Here is a 14,575-nt window from a genome sequence, read left to right on the forward strand (position 1 = left end):
ACTCTTGGACTGGTTCATTATCAAAATACTTTACTAAATTATTATTGTTGTATTTATGGCCATATTGCTATGATTAAATTGCATTCCTCCCTGCATTTTCTGTGTGAATAAATGAGCTTATTGAAAGGCACTAAGCCTGTGTTTTTGCCTTAATTCTTGCTAGAAACCATGGCTACCTCGGAGGCCTCAGTCAGTGCCAGGTAGGTCCTGGGGCTCTGAGTCTCTCGGGGGTTAGTCCGTCTAACTTGCGGGAAGAGACTGCAGCGCAGCCTGTGAGCCTTCGGACGCTCCCAACACCTTGGCTCACCCTGTACCCCATGTCTTCATCCAAGGGGTGGGAAGGGAGGCCACCAAACGCAGTACAGCTCTAATGCTCCTCAAATCAAGACTCAGGAGTCCTGTGAGTTCTGTGAGGCCCCCGAGGGGTAGGAGGCAGCTCCAGCGTGGCCCTGGTGCTAGTAACTTGAACTGCAGGTCTCAGGTGACAGCAGCAGCCAGAGCATCAATAATTGAGAGCAAGTCCAGACTGCCTCAGGGTTCTCCACCCACTCCCCAAAGACTCCCCCTCCTGTCCTATGCTGCGATCTTCCCCAAGCAGGAGCCTCCAGCCCAGGTAAGCAGGGCCCTTGAGTGTGGGTTCCCAAGCACACCAGTTCAAATGCAGCATCACTCACCTATTCACACCCACTCATACACTCCGACTTTCATTTGTAGTCCTCACCACCAGCAGCAGCTTCACAAGGGTCCAGGGCGATTATCCCTCATAGTGGGCTGGGGGGAAGAGGGCTGAGCGTGTGTGTGTGTACGTGTGAAGGGAATCCTGAGAGAGAAAAGAAGAGAGGAATGCAGGGAGGGGTGATAGAACTAGAAAATAAAGAATCAAGGACTCTTTCCACCCCTGCAGAAAGAGCAGAGGGAAAGTCATGGGGTGGGGAGGACATCTCATCCTAACATCTTATGGAGTGTTTTGATCGCCTTTTACGAAGGAAGAGCAGTGACAGTAAAGGGGTTTCTGACTGCAAAGTTGTGCTTTTGTTACACGGTAATCAGTCAGAGACCAAGCAGGCAGGGGGGAGGGTGAGAGGAGGATATTTCAGGGGAACTGGTGAAAGGGGTCCTGAAGAAGGGTGACAACAGAGATGAGGGGAAACGGCTAGCAGGAGCAAGGTGAAGATGGGACCAGGAGCTGGAAGTGGGAAGAGGAGGTTTGGGGTTGGGTTCTGAATTTTGCATGGAATCCCTGAAAGTACATGGGCTTGAGATGTTCAAATCCTGGTTCTGCTGTGTGAGTTTGGACAAAAGACAGCCGTTCTGAGCACGGTTTGTCAAGTAGAGAGATAATTACTACTGGTAAGGGCTGCACAAATGACAGGCAAATGGCAGGTGTGGGTTTCCCTCCCTGCCTCCTTCTACCCCAGGGTGCAGGAAGGGACCATGTCCCCTGCCATCGCGCTGGCCTTCCTGCCACTGGTGGTGACATTGCTGGTGCGGTACCGACACCATTTCCGACTGCTCGTGCGTGCGGTCTTGCTGCGGAGCCTCCGAGATTGCCTGTCAGGGCTGCGGATTGAGGAGCGGGCCTTCAGCTATGTGCTCACCCACGGCCTGCCTGGGGACCCCAGTCACATCCTTACCACCCTGGACCACTGGAGCAGCCACTGCGAGTACCTGAGCCACATGGGGCCTGTCAAAGGTCAGTGTTGCCTAGCCTTCTGCTCCAGGAAGCACCCCCAAGATGGTGAAGGAAGAGCTGGGATCTGTCACTGCCTTACTGGGTGAACTGGGCAAGTTCTTGATCCTCTACGGGTCTCTTTTTTCTTCTCCGGAAATGAGGGGGCTAGGCAAAGTTATTCCATCCAGCAAACATTTATTGCCACCTCCTGTACCAGGCCTGTACTGGGTGCTGGAGGAGACGAGGTAGATGTAGGCCACAGGGATGAATCAGCCTCAGATGCTGGCCTCAAAGGAGGCATAATGCACAGGGGAATAACCAGCCCAGGACATAACCAGAACTTTGTAATGATCTGGGTCTGAGCCTTTCTCCCCCACCATGGCCCCTACATCCCAGTCAGGGATTCTGTCTGCCTGGATTTGTCTGAGTCCCAGCTCCCAGCACAAGTAAGTGCTTTTAGAATCTTATTTAAGAAAATCATCCAATTCCAAGGTTAGAAATATCTAATTTAAAAAAATCAAGGGGAATGGAACTGCAAGTTCTAGGAAAGGTCTCTCAGGAGCCTGGAAGATGGTCTCTCAGAAGCCCGGTGGTTGTTTCTGCCTAGTCTCTCCTGGAGGAAGCAGCAATTGAACTGTGCCTAGAAGGATCGCTTTCAAGTTGGCCAGGCAAATGAGGATAGACTAATAATGTAGCAGGAAGGAATCAGGCAGAATGGTTGACCCTGCGCACAGTGAGTGTTTGGGAGGGCTGTGGTACAGCCTACAGATGGGAAAAACTGAGAGCTGAAACTGGAACGATCGGATAAGATCAGTCCAAGAAGACGCTGAATGTCAGGCTGAGGATCCCTAGTGCAATCCCAGAGGCCTTTAGGATCTTAGGAACCAGGGAGTGATAGTGTTAGATTTGTCGGAAAGATTCCCAGTGGCTGGTGTGAAGACTACACTGAAGGAAGCAAGCCTGGAGGGGCTGGAGGACCAGTGGGGTAGCTGGGGCCGTCGTCCAAGAGAGATAAGATCCCAGCTGGTTGGGGGCTGCAGTAAGCATTTGAGATTTCTGTCAGGAGCCTGCATCCATCTCCCAAGTCTGCTGCAATAGCCATCTCCCCTCATAGGTCAGATCCTGACGCGGTTGGTGGAAGAGAAGGCCCCTGCTTGTGTGCTGGAGCTGGGCACCTACTGCGGCTACTCCACACTGCTTATCGCCCGTGCCCTCCCCCCTGGGAGTCGTCTTCTCACTGTAGAACGGGACCCACGCACAGCAGCGGTGGCTGAAAAACTCATCCGCCTAGCTGGTTTCGATGAGCGCACGGTCAGTCCGCACTTCCCCAACACTGGTCTCTTCCCTGCTACCCCCTGGCCTTGCCCTGGCCAGGCCTCCCCAGTGAGGGAATTCCACTCAGGAGAAGAAAGCAGCTCCACATAGGGAACTGCGACCCTGAAGGGTGTGAGCTCCTTCCTCCTGTTCCAAGTCATTTGCTGCTAGGTGACAAAGAACTAGTTAGGAGGAAGGTCTCTGGAGCCCAGCAAATCTAGGTCCAAACCTTAGTCTGTCTCTTATTAGCTTTGTGACCTTGGACAAACCACCTATCCTCTGAATGTCAGCTCCTTCATTGGCAGAACAGAAATCACAATACTGACCCCGACATCTTGGGTTCTGAGGCCAGAAGAAATGGGAGAACACTGGTAGAGACCTAGACCAGGGCCTGGCATATAGGAAACCAGGTCCTGCTGGGGTCTGGCAGAGGAGAACAATCGCTCCCACCCTCACCTCTAGCTCCGCCCACCCCCACAGGTGGAGCTCATCGTGGGTAGCTCAGAGGAGGTGATCCCGCGCCTACGCACCCAGTACCAGCTGAGTCGGGCTGACGTGGTGCTCCTGACACACCGGCCCCGATGTTACCTGCGGGACCTGCAGCTGCTGGAGGCCCATGCCCTGCTGCCAGCTGGTGCCACAGTGTTGGCTGACCACGTGGTCTTCCCTGGTGCACCCCGCTTCCTGCAGTACGCCAAGAGCTGTGGCCGCTACCGCTGCCGCCTCCATCATACTGGCCTCCCAGACTTCCCTGCCATCAAGGATGGCATAGCCCAGCTCACCTACTCAGGGCCTGGCTGAGGTCCAGACCCAGGGGTACTTACTGCTGCCCCACCCCACACCCACCCAAGAAAGGACCTCAGAACATCCCTTCCCCTCCCTGCTTGTGGCCTGATATACATGCTGGGCTCAGGGCCGGTGAGGCTCTCCTCCCCCGTCTGCCCCACTCACCTGAGGCATGAAGTTCTGTCAGGCTGCTTGGTCCCCACTGGCATCCCTCCTTCCAGAGAGCCATGAACTGACAGGCAAGAGGCCTAGCTCCCACCCCAGCTCTGTCACTGATTTGCTGGGTTACTTGAGGAGTCCTTGCCCTGCTCTGAGACTTAATCCGCTCTGTTAACATCAAGGAAGCTGGGAGAGCTATAGTGGCCTCCCAGCTCTGAGACTCATAAAGCCTGCCCTCCCCAACCCATGCCATTGCAGGTGGGAACAAAGGAAACGATAAACAGAGTTAGAGGCCATGTAGGAATGGCTGGTACAAGCTGTGCCAGAGGACATGGCAATGGACCTTGGGCCCAGGCCTTCCACCTGGCCTTCCCTAGCTCTAGCCCACAGGGCCAGGTAGGTTTGCCTGAAGTCCCTTGAGTGCCCTCTCCCCAAAGCTCAAGAGAAGATGCTAGATTCCTTCGGGCCCCCCCAACAAATAGGGAATAGACATGAGGGGGAAAATCAGTCCTGTGTCTTTATTAAAGATAGAAAGAGACTACACCTGGCAACCAAGGGGTCAAGTACTGTCCAGAAAGGTGGGGTGGGCTCAGGCCCTGGGGATTCAAGGGAGACTGACAGCCTGGAAGAGGCCAAGGAAACCGGGTCCTGACAGCAGCCGAGGCGGTGCCTGAAGGTGAGATTTCAGGCCATCAGCTGGTTCTGCAGGAGGTACGGGGTAGGCTGGCCGGCCTGGAATCTCCCCGAGGCCACACTGCCCTGTCTGCCTAGATCATCCACTGGTCCTGATCCTGTTCGTTGCCTTCCATGTCCACCTGGAGAGAAGGCTGGGTGTGAGTGGGGAGGGGCCTCAGCCACCCAGCCAGCCCCAGCCCCAGATCCTGCTCCGGCCTGGATCTAGGGTTTCTGCGCCCCTTGAACACCCACTAGGTCAAGGGCCGGGGCCCAGCAGAGACCGTCCCTCAGGCCCCGCCTACCTCATTGACCTCTCCATCATCAGGTGACTCGTTGTAGTCGTTCATCTCGTCCATGTCCTGCATGTCCTCATCATCCTCTGAGTCCTCTTCACTATCCTCGTCATCATCTTCATCCTCCTCTTCCTCGTCATCATAGTGCTGATGAGGCAGGGGACAGCCTGTAGACTCTACAGGCCTGCTGGGACCCGTTCAAGGCCTGGCCCACTTGGCGCCTCTCTGGGGACGACAAACGACCCTCTCCCCAAACCTGCCCCGCTTCAGTGTAGCAGACTGGTGCCTGTTCTGTAGGACCTTAGTTCTGGGCCCAGTGCCCACCCCCTCCAGCTCCCCTCTGGCTCCACCCAGAGCTGAGGACCACACTTGCTCTGGAGTCAGAGGCAATTAGAGCAGAACCTTAGTCCAACTGGGCTCCACTCACCTCTGAGGCCGGCTTGCCAATAGGTACCAGGTTGTTGTCTTTCTCTGCGATGCTCTGGAGCTGTGGCCAAAGGTGAAGGAAAGCAGGGCCAGGGCCCAAGCAGGGACGTCAGGGGCACGGCACTGGAGCACCCTGCCCCCAAGAAGGCTCCAAGTGTGGAGGAGAAGCTTCCTTCCAGTTCTCAGGAATATTCAATCCCTTTCTCTCCTGCCATCTGCCACTGACTTATAAACTTTATCTAACTACATACAGTCTCTGGGCCTCGGTTTTCTTATAAGATTATGATGTGGGTGAAATGAGAGACTATATCAGCCTAGAACATGACATCTGCTAGGTCTTAATAAATACTCAAAATTATTATTTCCTATGCTTTAGGGAAAAGAGCCTGGGCTCCGATCTAGCCCAGAGGTCCCATGGTCGCCGGCAAATTAGGGTAACACAAAGATGAGAAGCCAGGCCCCTCTCCTACCCTCCCACCCCCGCCGCCCAGCTCCCAGTCAGATTATTCCCAGTCCAAAGCAGAAAGCTCCTCTGGGGCAGGTCTCCAGATTAAGGCTAGGTCATGGCCAGTGAAGTGGGGACGCGGGACCACCCTGCTAGGTCTTCACTCACCCAGGCCTGATGCTGCTGTTCTTGCTGCTGCAGCTCCGTCTCTTCCACACAAGGTCGATCCAGATTAAACCACAGTGTCTCAGTCACACGGGGGAAGAGGGAGGGGAACAAGGTGGACATGGCTCCTAGACTGAGGGAAAAGGTCAGGTGAATCCAGCTAACCTTTTTGTGATCTGGGTTAGAGTTTGATTTGGGGATGGGGTGGAGTGGAAGGGAGTGGGGAAGCAGCCCTTCCCTGTGGGAATCAGACAGACCTGGGTTTGATACCCGGCTCCACCACTTACTACTAGCGGTTTGACCTTGGCCAAGTCACAACCTCTCTGAGCCTGTTTCCTCATCTGTAAAATGGGACAATAACCGTTATACCACCCTCACCGTTATTCTGATAAGCAAGGTAATTTACTTTATGGATAAGTAAAGCTGTTTATAAGCTGTTCGAGGAAGAGAATGGACGCCAAATGTAGAGCTAGGAATCCAAAATGTAGACGAGCAGGACAGAATTAGACAAAACTATAGGTAGCAGGGCTGTACTGAACCTGTCTCTCTGTATCTGCCAAACACTAAGACCTGTTTGCCCGTCTCTCATGGTCCATACCAAACCCCCCAAGGGTCAGAAATGTAGGCCACTAACCACCCGTCTCACGAACCGCAGCCAAATTGGGGCGGGGGGCGGGGGGAGCTTCCCACGTGCACGTATGGTTCACTCAGGCACTCTAAAGGCATTGGTAAAGGTAGAAATAAGCAGCTGGAAGGTTGAATGGATGCACTGACACGTGAGAACAAATAAATTCAGCTCGGATTAAGCAGCTGAGGGAGCTGAGCAGGGAGGTCCCAGAGAATCTGAATCAAAACCTTTCAGCTCACAGGAAAATTGAGGCCCAGCGACAGGCAACGAGTGGCTCTAGGTCACACAGTGACTTTGGGCACTGAACTCCCGCGGGGAAGAGATGCAGGCCCGGCACAGAGGTGAGCAGGGGAAAAGGACCTAGCTCTGCTTTTGCCCTAATTGATCAGACCGATCCGGAGTCGGTCGCGGACCTCCCGTGGGCCTCAGCTTCCCGGCCCGCGTAACAGGTATAACAGTACCCACCCCCACGTCCCACAATCACTGACACGCGCAGAGACCGACGCTCCGAAAACCCAATCCTGCGCCTCCAAGCCACCGCCCATTCTTTGCTTTTTATGATAATCACCGTAAGGTTGACCAACAGGAAGAAGGCAGGGGCGGGATTCAGACAGGCATTTGCCCTAACAGGGTTGCTAAAGGCGAAAGGAGCGGGGCCTGAATAGGGCCAATTAACTGGAAGGCCTGCTGGGTGACAGGAAGTGATGTCAACGAGTGACGGATCTTGTGTGCGGGGTGGGGCTTAGTCTCGAGGAAGCAGCCAATGAGCTGGAGCTCGCTAATGTTGAAAGGAGTCTGAACAAGGAGATCCTGAGGAGGCGCATCAGGGGAACGAGGTTTCTCTGGGGAGGGGAAAGAAGGGGCTCGGAGACAGCAGACGCAGCCTTGCCTCTGTACTTACCGCGCCGGGAGGCGGCCGCGGGCGACGACCCGGAAGTACTTCGCTGCCTGAACGGAAGGACCCACCAGAATCTGGGACACACCAAACGCATGCGTCTTTGGTCTCCTTTTGTTTTCCGATCCTGTCCGCCAGACCGGATGTGATGTTACTGACCTTAATGATATTGTTGGGATGCAAATTTGCCGCGCCTACTCTGTTGGCCCCGCCTTGAAACTCAGCCAATCGGCCTCTCCAGCCCGGCCCCACCCCAACGGCTCCATTTAACTCCACCCATCTGCCTACAAACAGTAATTGCTCGCCAATCCCCTGCTGAAAAATAGCTGTCCGTAACCTGCAATAGTACTGCAACTGTTCTGCTGCTGTAAGGGTGACTCTGTATCTTCTATTTTGAGATTCAAACCTCTGGTGTAATTCGATTTAACAGTGTAGTTTAGCTTAGGACTTTTTGAGAGTTTTCTTTGCTCTCCTCCCCTCCTGCCAAACCTTAATGACTCTGTTTACTATACATTTACTATGCATGCCAGTTTCAGTGATTGTATTTACTCCAGACCAGTTTCAATAACTGTTCAGTCCTGGCCAAGACCACCTTCCCCTCCCCACTCTTTCCTTTGTCACGCCCCTTCTGGCCACGCTGAAGAGCGCGGTGGAATAGCCTTTGGACAGGAGTCTGCCATCCTCCTAGGATGCCAGCATTTTGAATAAACCTGCTTTCCTTTCCAACAACCTCATCTCTCCAGTTTTGGCTTTGTCTCTCGAGTTTTGGCTTTCATGCAGCGAGTAGCTGGACCTTTAGCACAGTAGCACTGCGTCCCAGGAAAATCAGTCTGCTACTAACCCAGAATTCCTGGGTGATTTTATGCTGCTCCTGTCTATCCTCTCTCACCTTCAGTTTCCTGTTTGGGTGTATACATTCATCTATGTATGCATTCAACAGAAATATTTGAGTTCCTTCTGTACCTCAGGCTCTGCAAGAAGCTGAGGATAAATCTCAGAACATGGTCTCTGCCCCAGAAACTTCACAGTCCAGTTGGGAAGCTAGACCCTGCAGACCCACAGTGGTCTCACTGATCTCTTAAGATTGCCTATCTAGTTCTGCATTCAAGATTATGTAGGAGCTGAAGTGACGAGTCAATACCACATTCTGCTGCTGGGAACTTCAGCTACTCTCTCCAGGCCTGGGTCAAATCTGATTAGTGGTCAGGCTCATCATCTCTCCCACTCTTTTGCCGATGGTGCTGTTCTAGTAACCTCTGACTCACTCTCCCAAGTCCTTCAAATCCAACTCCTGTTAAGCTCCATCATCCACCAACCTCTTTCATGGCCAACAATCCACAATTCCACTCCTGCCCTGACCAGATGTGACTTTCAACAAGTCTTTTTTCCCTTGTCTGGACTCAGATTCTTCAACCAACATCATAATCTCTGCCCAGCCATCCTTCTATCCTGGACTGATGTGAGGATTTGATGAGATAACACGTTTAAGAGGTCATGTAGTGTGCATATCGACATGATTATGTTTCCAAGCAGCTCTAGTTGTTACGAAGTTTTCATTAAAGAATGAAATTTGTCTCTTGGAAAAGACCACCCTTTTCTTTCATTCATTCAACAAATACCTATTGAGTGTCTTACTATATTATATACCTGTCAATATTCTAAGTAGTCGATATACAGTAATGAACAAAGCAGACAAAAAAAGCCTCATGGAGCTTCCATTCTGATGAGAAAGATAAACAATGAAGAAGATAAAATATATAGTTTTAAGATTGTAGTGAATACTAAGGAGATAAGATAGAGAAATGGGAATAAAAAATTGGTAGGGAAGATGTTATATTTTAGATAGGGGAACCAAGGAAGACCTTACTGGGAAGGTGATTCTCAAAGGTCTGAAGGGGGGAGAGAACATTATTCTGATATTTAGGGAAGAGCATTTTAGGGACAGAGCAAGTGCAAAGGGCCTAGAAATAGGTGGAGCATAGTGTACCCTGGGGAGAGTAAGAGCAGATGAGGACAGAGAGGTAGCAGGAGCCAGATACCATGTTTCCTCGAAAATAAGACCTAGCCGGACCATCAGCTCTAATGCGTCTTTTGGAGCAAAAATTAATGTAAGACTTGGTCTTATTTTAACATAATATAAGACCAGGTCTTAGAATAGAATAGAATACCTGGTTTTATTTTAATACAATATAAGATCCAATATTATATAATGTGGGACTGGGTCTTATATTAATTTTTGCTCCAAAAGACGCATTAGAGCTGATGGTCTGGCTGGGTCTTATTTTCGGGGAAACATGGTAGCACAGATTTGCAGGTCCTAAGGAGTTTGGTTTTTATTCCATGTTGAGGATTCTATGAATGGTTTTGTGCAGGGGCTCATCACATTCTGATTTACATTTTAACAGACTTACTCCAGATGTTCTATGAAGAACAGATTCAGAGAGGACAGTGGCACAATCAGGGAGACCAGCTGCGAGCCTATTATAATAATCCAGAGGCTCGGATGAGAAGTGATTGAATTCTGAATATACAGTTGAACAACATGGAGTCGAAAATCTGCATATGACTTTTGACTTCCCCCCAACAGGTACCAAAATCCCCCTGATGCTCAATTCCCCAATATAAAATGGCATAGATCAATGTATACAGGTGGCCCTGCACATCCACAGACTCCCAAATGCAGATTGAAAACAGTACAGATACGTACTGAAAAAAAAAATCAACGAATAAGTGGACGCATGCAGTTCAAACCCATGTCATTCAAGAGTCAACTGTATTTAGAAGGCAGAGACAGTGTTTGCCGACAGATTGGATATGAAATATCGGAAGAAGAAAGGAGCCAAGATTTTTGGCCTGAACAATTGGAAGACGGGTGTTGCCATTTCTTGAGACAGAAAAGACAAGACAGGTGCTGTTTTGTGGTGGAACTATCTGGAGCTCATTTGTTGGGTGTGATGAGTTTCAGATGTCCATTAGACTAGAGATGTTGGGGAGGCAGAGGGGACATATGGTCTGAAGGTCAGGGGAGAGATCTAGGCTGGACATAGCAATTTAAGAGTCATCAGCACATAGGTGGTATTTAAAGCCATGAGTCTGGATGAGATCACCAAAAGAGTGAGTATAGATGGAAAATAGTTTCCTTCGAAAATCAGAATTTGAGGAAATTAGGAGAAGCAGCAAATCAGACTGCAAAGGAGAGCCAAAAAGATTAGAAAGCCTGGTGAGTTGGGTGGTACCCTGCAAGCCAGGGAAAGAAGGGTTATTGGGAAGGAGGCAGTGATTGACTACAGCCTAGTTCTGTACAAAATTGTGTTTCTATGTGTATCCCCAGCAGACCACAACTTCCTTAAGGGCACAGACTGAGGGTTTCTATGTCCCCAGGACCCCGCCTGACTTCTCCCTTCTCCTGGATTCCTTATCTGCTCCTCCCATGGCCTATGTCTCCATTAGTCTCTCCTGCTTCTTTTCCTTACAGGATTCATACCCCCCAGCACCCTTTGCCTACCATTCTTCCTGACAGCTCTGGCCTGGTGGAAATCCTCCAGTAACCTAGAGTTTCTTACCAAGGTCCCCAGCCAGGTTCAATAAGTCACGGTGACTGGTTACCTAGGGGAGGGAAAAGGGGAGAGAGAAGTGAAAATTTTGAAAAGTTCCCTATTTTTGGCTCCAAAACAAATGGTGCCATTTGTTTTACATTCATCATCACCATTTATCCTTGCCAAGTGTCTGTTTGACTTTCTTTCATTTTAACGATAATAAAACTAAGACTCTAAAAGGTTAAGTAATTTGCCTCATATTCCTTAATTTGTTCCACTGTTTGGTCAACATTTACTGAGTGCCAGCCAACTGCCAGACACCTTGATTGGCCCTTGGACACAGAGATGAAGTATAAATAATCCCTCTCCTAGAGAAAAATACAGTTTAGTGAGGACTAAGACAATTATAGACATTATAGAGGAGGGAAGTAAATGTTAAAAGAAATATGTATGTAGAGAGTGTTATGAGGGCACAGAGGAGGGAAATGAAGAATTCTGGATAAATTGAGTTTACACTTTTGTTCCAGGGAAGGAAACATTTGAGTGGGCCTTGAGGGATGAGTAGGAGTTCACTTGGTAGATACATAAGTAAGAGAAAGGGATATACAAAGAAGCATATAACATGCAAGGGCATCAAGTCAAAAGCAGATGATGTTTGGAAAATAGTAAGAATCCTTTTGAGCAGAACTAGGTGTCTGGGGATGGAGAGAGAAATAAGAAAGAATGTTATAGGGACTCAGATGGAGAAAGGCTTTAGTGGCCCTCAGATGGAGTGGACAGAATGGGAGCCAGGATTTCTGGGTCTTACTTTAGCCCTATTGCTGACTTGCTGGGAACTCCAGGCAGGAGCTTTCCGTTCTATGCCCCAGCTTCCATTTTCTCTAACATAACATCCCAACCACGTCTTCAGTTCTGATTGAGTCCCTGGAAGACATTTCCCAGACCTGACCCTTTCTGTCCTGACATGTTACCTGCTCCTTCATTGCGTTTTACACAAGCCAGGGCCTGAGCTGAAAGCAGGAGGCACAATGGGGATGTCCCAACAATCCATAGGCTGAAGGGAGAAATCCATGGCTGTCAGAGAATTCTCCAGGATTCAGGAAGTGCCAGAGCTGACAGATGTGAATTCAAAGCTAGTGAGAGCTGCTTCCACAATTCTTGAAGAGTGTGGCTGGCCCTGGTAGAAGACAGAAGGACCATCACTGTCTTTCATGCATACCGAGGGATATTTGGTCTTCAAAGGCTTTCACATTCATAGTTTCATTTATTCTCACCCCAGCCCTGGGATTCCTGGCCCCAGTTATCATAGGAGAAATGTGGAAAGTGAAGTGGCTTGTCTGAGCTGAAGATACAACTCCAGAACGTCAATCTTGCACTCATTCCACAAAGCTTCCTTAAGGACCAGTGTGTGTTTGGTGATGGGGACCCACAGAAGAATCAAATCTGAGTCCTCATCTTCTGGAAGCCCCTAGTCTAGTTTGGGAGGCATAAAGCAAATCATTAGGTGCTGAGGACAGGTCTCTGATTCATCTGTTTCCTTAGCACCTAGCATAGGGCCTGGCACAGAGTAGCCACACAAGAAACATTTGTACAATATGGGTTTTTTTCCTTCACTCTAATGGAATTGAATTATAGTTCATGTGATTATATGGTACAAATGCTACAGTGGAGCTAGGCTCTGAGAAGAGTGGCAACATTGATAAGAGAAAGGCAACACGTGGGAGAGGGCGTTAGGAGGGCTCCTCAGGGAGATGAGGCCTCACAGGAGGGAATGGATATTGTAGACAAGAGGGCACAGCACATGCAAAAACACAGGCTCAGTGCACGGCAACGACGGAGGGCCTGCTTGCGGTCATCTTGGTGGTAGGCACTGTGAGAGAAACAGGACCCTGTCCTTCAAGGATGACACACATCCTTGGAGGAGGGCAAGGAGACATTGAGAAAGGCAAGCAGGGGAGACTTCACCTGGGTCTTGAAGGATGCTTCAGAGTTAGAGTCAGAGAGAAGGAAGAGGAAATCTTGCAGGTGGGAGGGGCCTTTCTGAGCAGGCACTGGGATGTGGGGTGAATGAGCGGATTGTCCAGGCAGGAGAGTGAGCATGTGGAAGGAATGCTGGGGCAGGCTGGAGAGCCCCACTGATTACGTTGACTGAGGGAGGACATCTTTGTCTGGGGGATAATGTTCCCTCTACCTCAGAGTCACTGAACAGCGCGTTTATTTTCTGGTCACCAAATAGTCACTGGGGCCTCTCTGGGCCTGACTCTGAATTTAGGATGGATAGATGAGTTAGAAGTGATCTCTGGATTCTCTTCCAATTCCCTAGACAGCCAGGAGGGGTGCTCAAACCAGGCCCCTATTTGCATGGTGGATTTGTATATATTTGCTTACTGAAGCTAAGGTTTCCTCACTCTGACCAAAGCAAAAACAAACAAAAGTGGAAGAGAGGGCCACTGTATTGAAGGCAATAGCTGAAGGAACACAAACTATACAAACATGAACACTCACCATCATACTCTCCCAGCACACAGGTATGTGAGGCAGAATAAAGTCCCCCCCCCCCCCCCCGCCAAATATGTCTGAGTCCTAATCCCAAAACCTGTGAATACGAGATTGGACAATTAAGTTCGTGAACTCATCTTAGAAAAAGTGCTATATACCTCACTGCTGAATATCACTACGGTCACCTTCGAAGTACTCCCCTTGGGAAGCTATGCACTGATGCCAGCACCTAGTCCACCCTTCAAAGCAATTTTGGAACTCTTTCTGGAATGGCCATCAGAACTGTTGTCGAATTATCCTTGATGTCCTGAATGTCATCAAAATGTCCTCCTTTCAATATTTCCTTTATCTTTGGGTAAAGAAAGTAGTCACTGGGGGCCAGATCAGGTGAGTAGGGAGGGTGTTCCAATACAGTTATTTGTTTACTGGCTAAAAACTCCCTCACAGACAGTGCCACGTGAGCTGGTACATTATCGTGATGCAAGAGCCACGAATTACTGGTGAAAAGTTCAGGTCGTCTAACCTTTTCACACAGCCTTTTCAGCACTCCAAATAGTAAACTTGATTAACTGTTTTCCAGTTGGTACAAATTCATAATGAATAATCCCTCTGATACCAAAAAAAGGTTAGCAACCTTGTTGCAACAAGTTCACGAATTTACTTGACAGACCTCGTATTTTACATGCCAAAAGAGAGTGCACATGTGATTGAGGTTAAGGACTTTAAAATGGGGAGATTAGCCCAGATTATCCAGGGAAGCCCAATCTATTTACATAAATCCTTAAAATCAGGAAATTTTCCCCTGCTGTGGTTAGAAAACAAAAAGATGTGAGGAAGGAAAAAGTCAGAGATGCTACCCGGCTGCCTTTGAAGACGGAGACAGGGGCCGTGAGCCAAAGAACGCAGGCAGCCTCTAGAAGCTGGAAAAGGCAAGGGAACTGATCCTTACTTCCAGAAAGGAATGCAGTCCTGCTGACACCTTGACTGTAGCCCTGTGAGACCCATGTTTGACTTGTAATTTATAGAACTGTGAGATAATAAAGTTCTATCTTTAAGCCACAAAGTTTGTGGTAATTTGTTAA

General features: G+C 49.6%; 2 protein-coding genes across 9 annotated transcripts in view; one reads left to right on the forward strand and one right to left on the reverse strand.

Moving 5' to 3' along the window:
• Positions 1-1,365: 1,365 nt before the first annotated feature.
• On the forward strand, positions 1,366-3,787 carry TOMT (transmembrane O-methyltransferase; the record flags this gene model as incomplete). Its single annotated transcript, XM_081061661.1, has 3 exons — positions 1,366-1,693; positions 2,787-2,983; positions 3,467-3,787. 3 exons carry the CDS (start codon positions 1,366-1,368, stop codon positions 3,785-3,787), a joined length of 846 nt encoding a protein of 281 aa, XP_080917787.1.
• Positions 3,788-4,423: 636 nt separating this feature from the next.
• The window catches only part of ANAPC15 (anaphase promoting complex subunit 15), a 34,677-nt gene continuing 24,525 nt past the window's right edge, over positions 4,424-14,575 (reverse strand). Inside the window, exons 3-9 of one of the 8 annotated variants that reach the window (XM_081061670.1) lie at positions 11,966-12,171; positions 11,022-11,064; positions 7,465-7,585; positions 5,939-6,068; positions 5,327-5,386; positions 4,909-5,046; positions 4,424-4,746 (exon numbers count right to left, since the gene is read on the reverse strand). In XM_081061670.1, coding sequence (XP_080917796.1) covers positions 4,699-4,746; positions 4,909-5,046; positions 5,327-5,386; positions 5,939-6,068; positions 7,465-7,585; positions 11,022-11,064; positions 11,966-11,977 — 552 coding nt within the window. In that variant the 5' untranslated portion in view covers positions 11,978-12,171 and the 3' untranslated portion in view covers positions 4,424-4,698. Of the gene's footprint in view, positions 4,747-4,908; positions 5,047-5,326; positions 5,387-5,938; positions 6,069-6,222; positions 6,267-6,569; positions 7,254-7,464; positions 7,586-10,963; positions 11,065-11,965; positions 12,172-14,575 lie in introns of those variants that run through there. The other 7 variants (XM_081061672.1, XM_081061675.1, XM_081061674.1 and 4 more) reach the window with 7 other exon arrangements.

The sequence above is a fragment of the Rhinolophus hipposideros genome (genome assembly GCF_964194185.1).
Source record: "Rhinolophus hipposideros genome assembly, chromosome: 10".
In the NCBI taxonomy this organism is placed as follows: Eukaryota; Metazoa; Chordata; class Mammalia; order Chiroptera; family Rhinolophidae; genus Rhinolophus; species Rhinolophus hipposideros.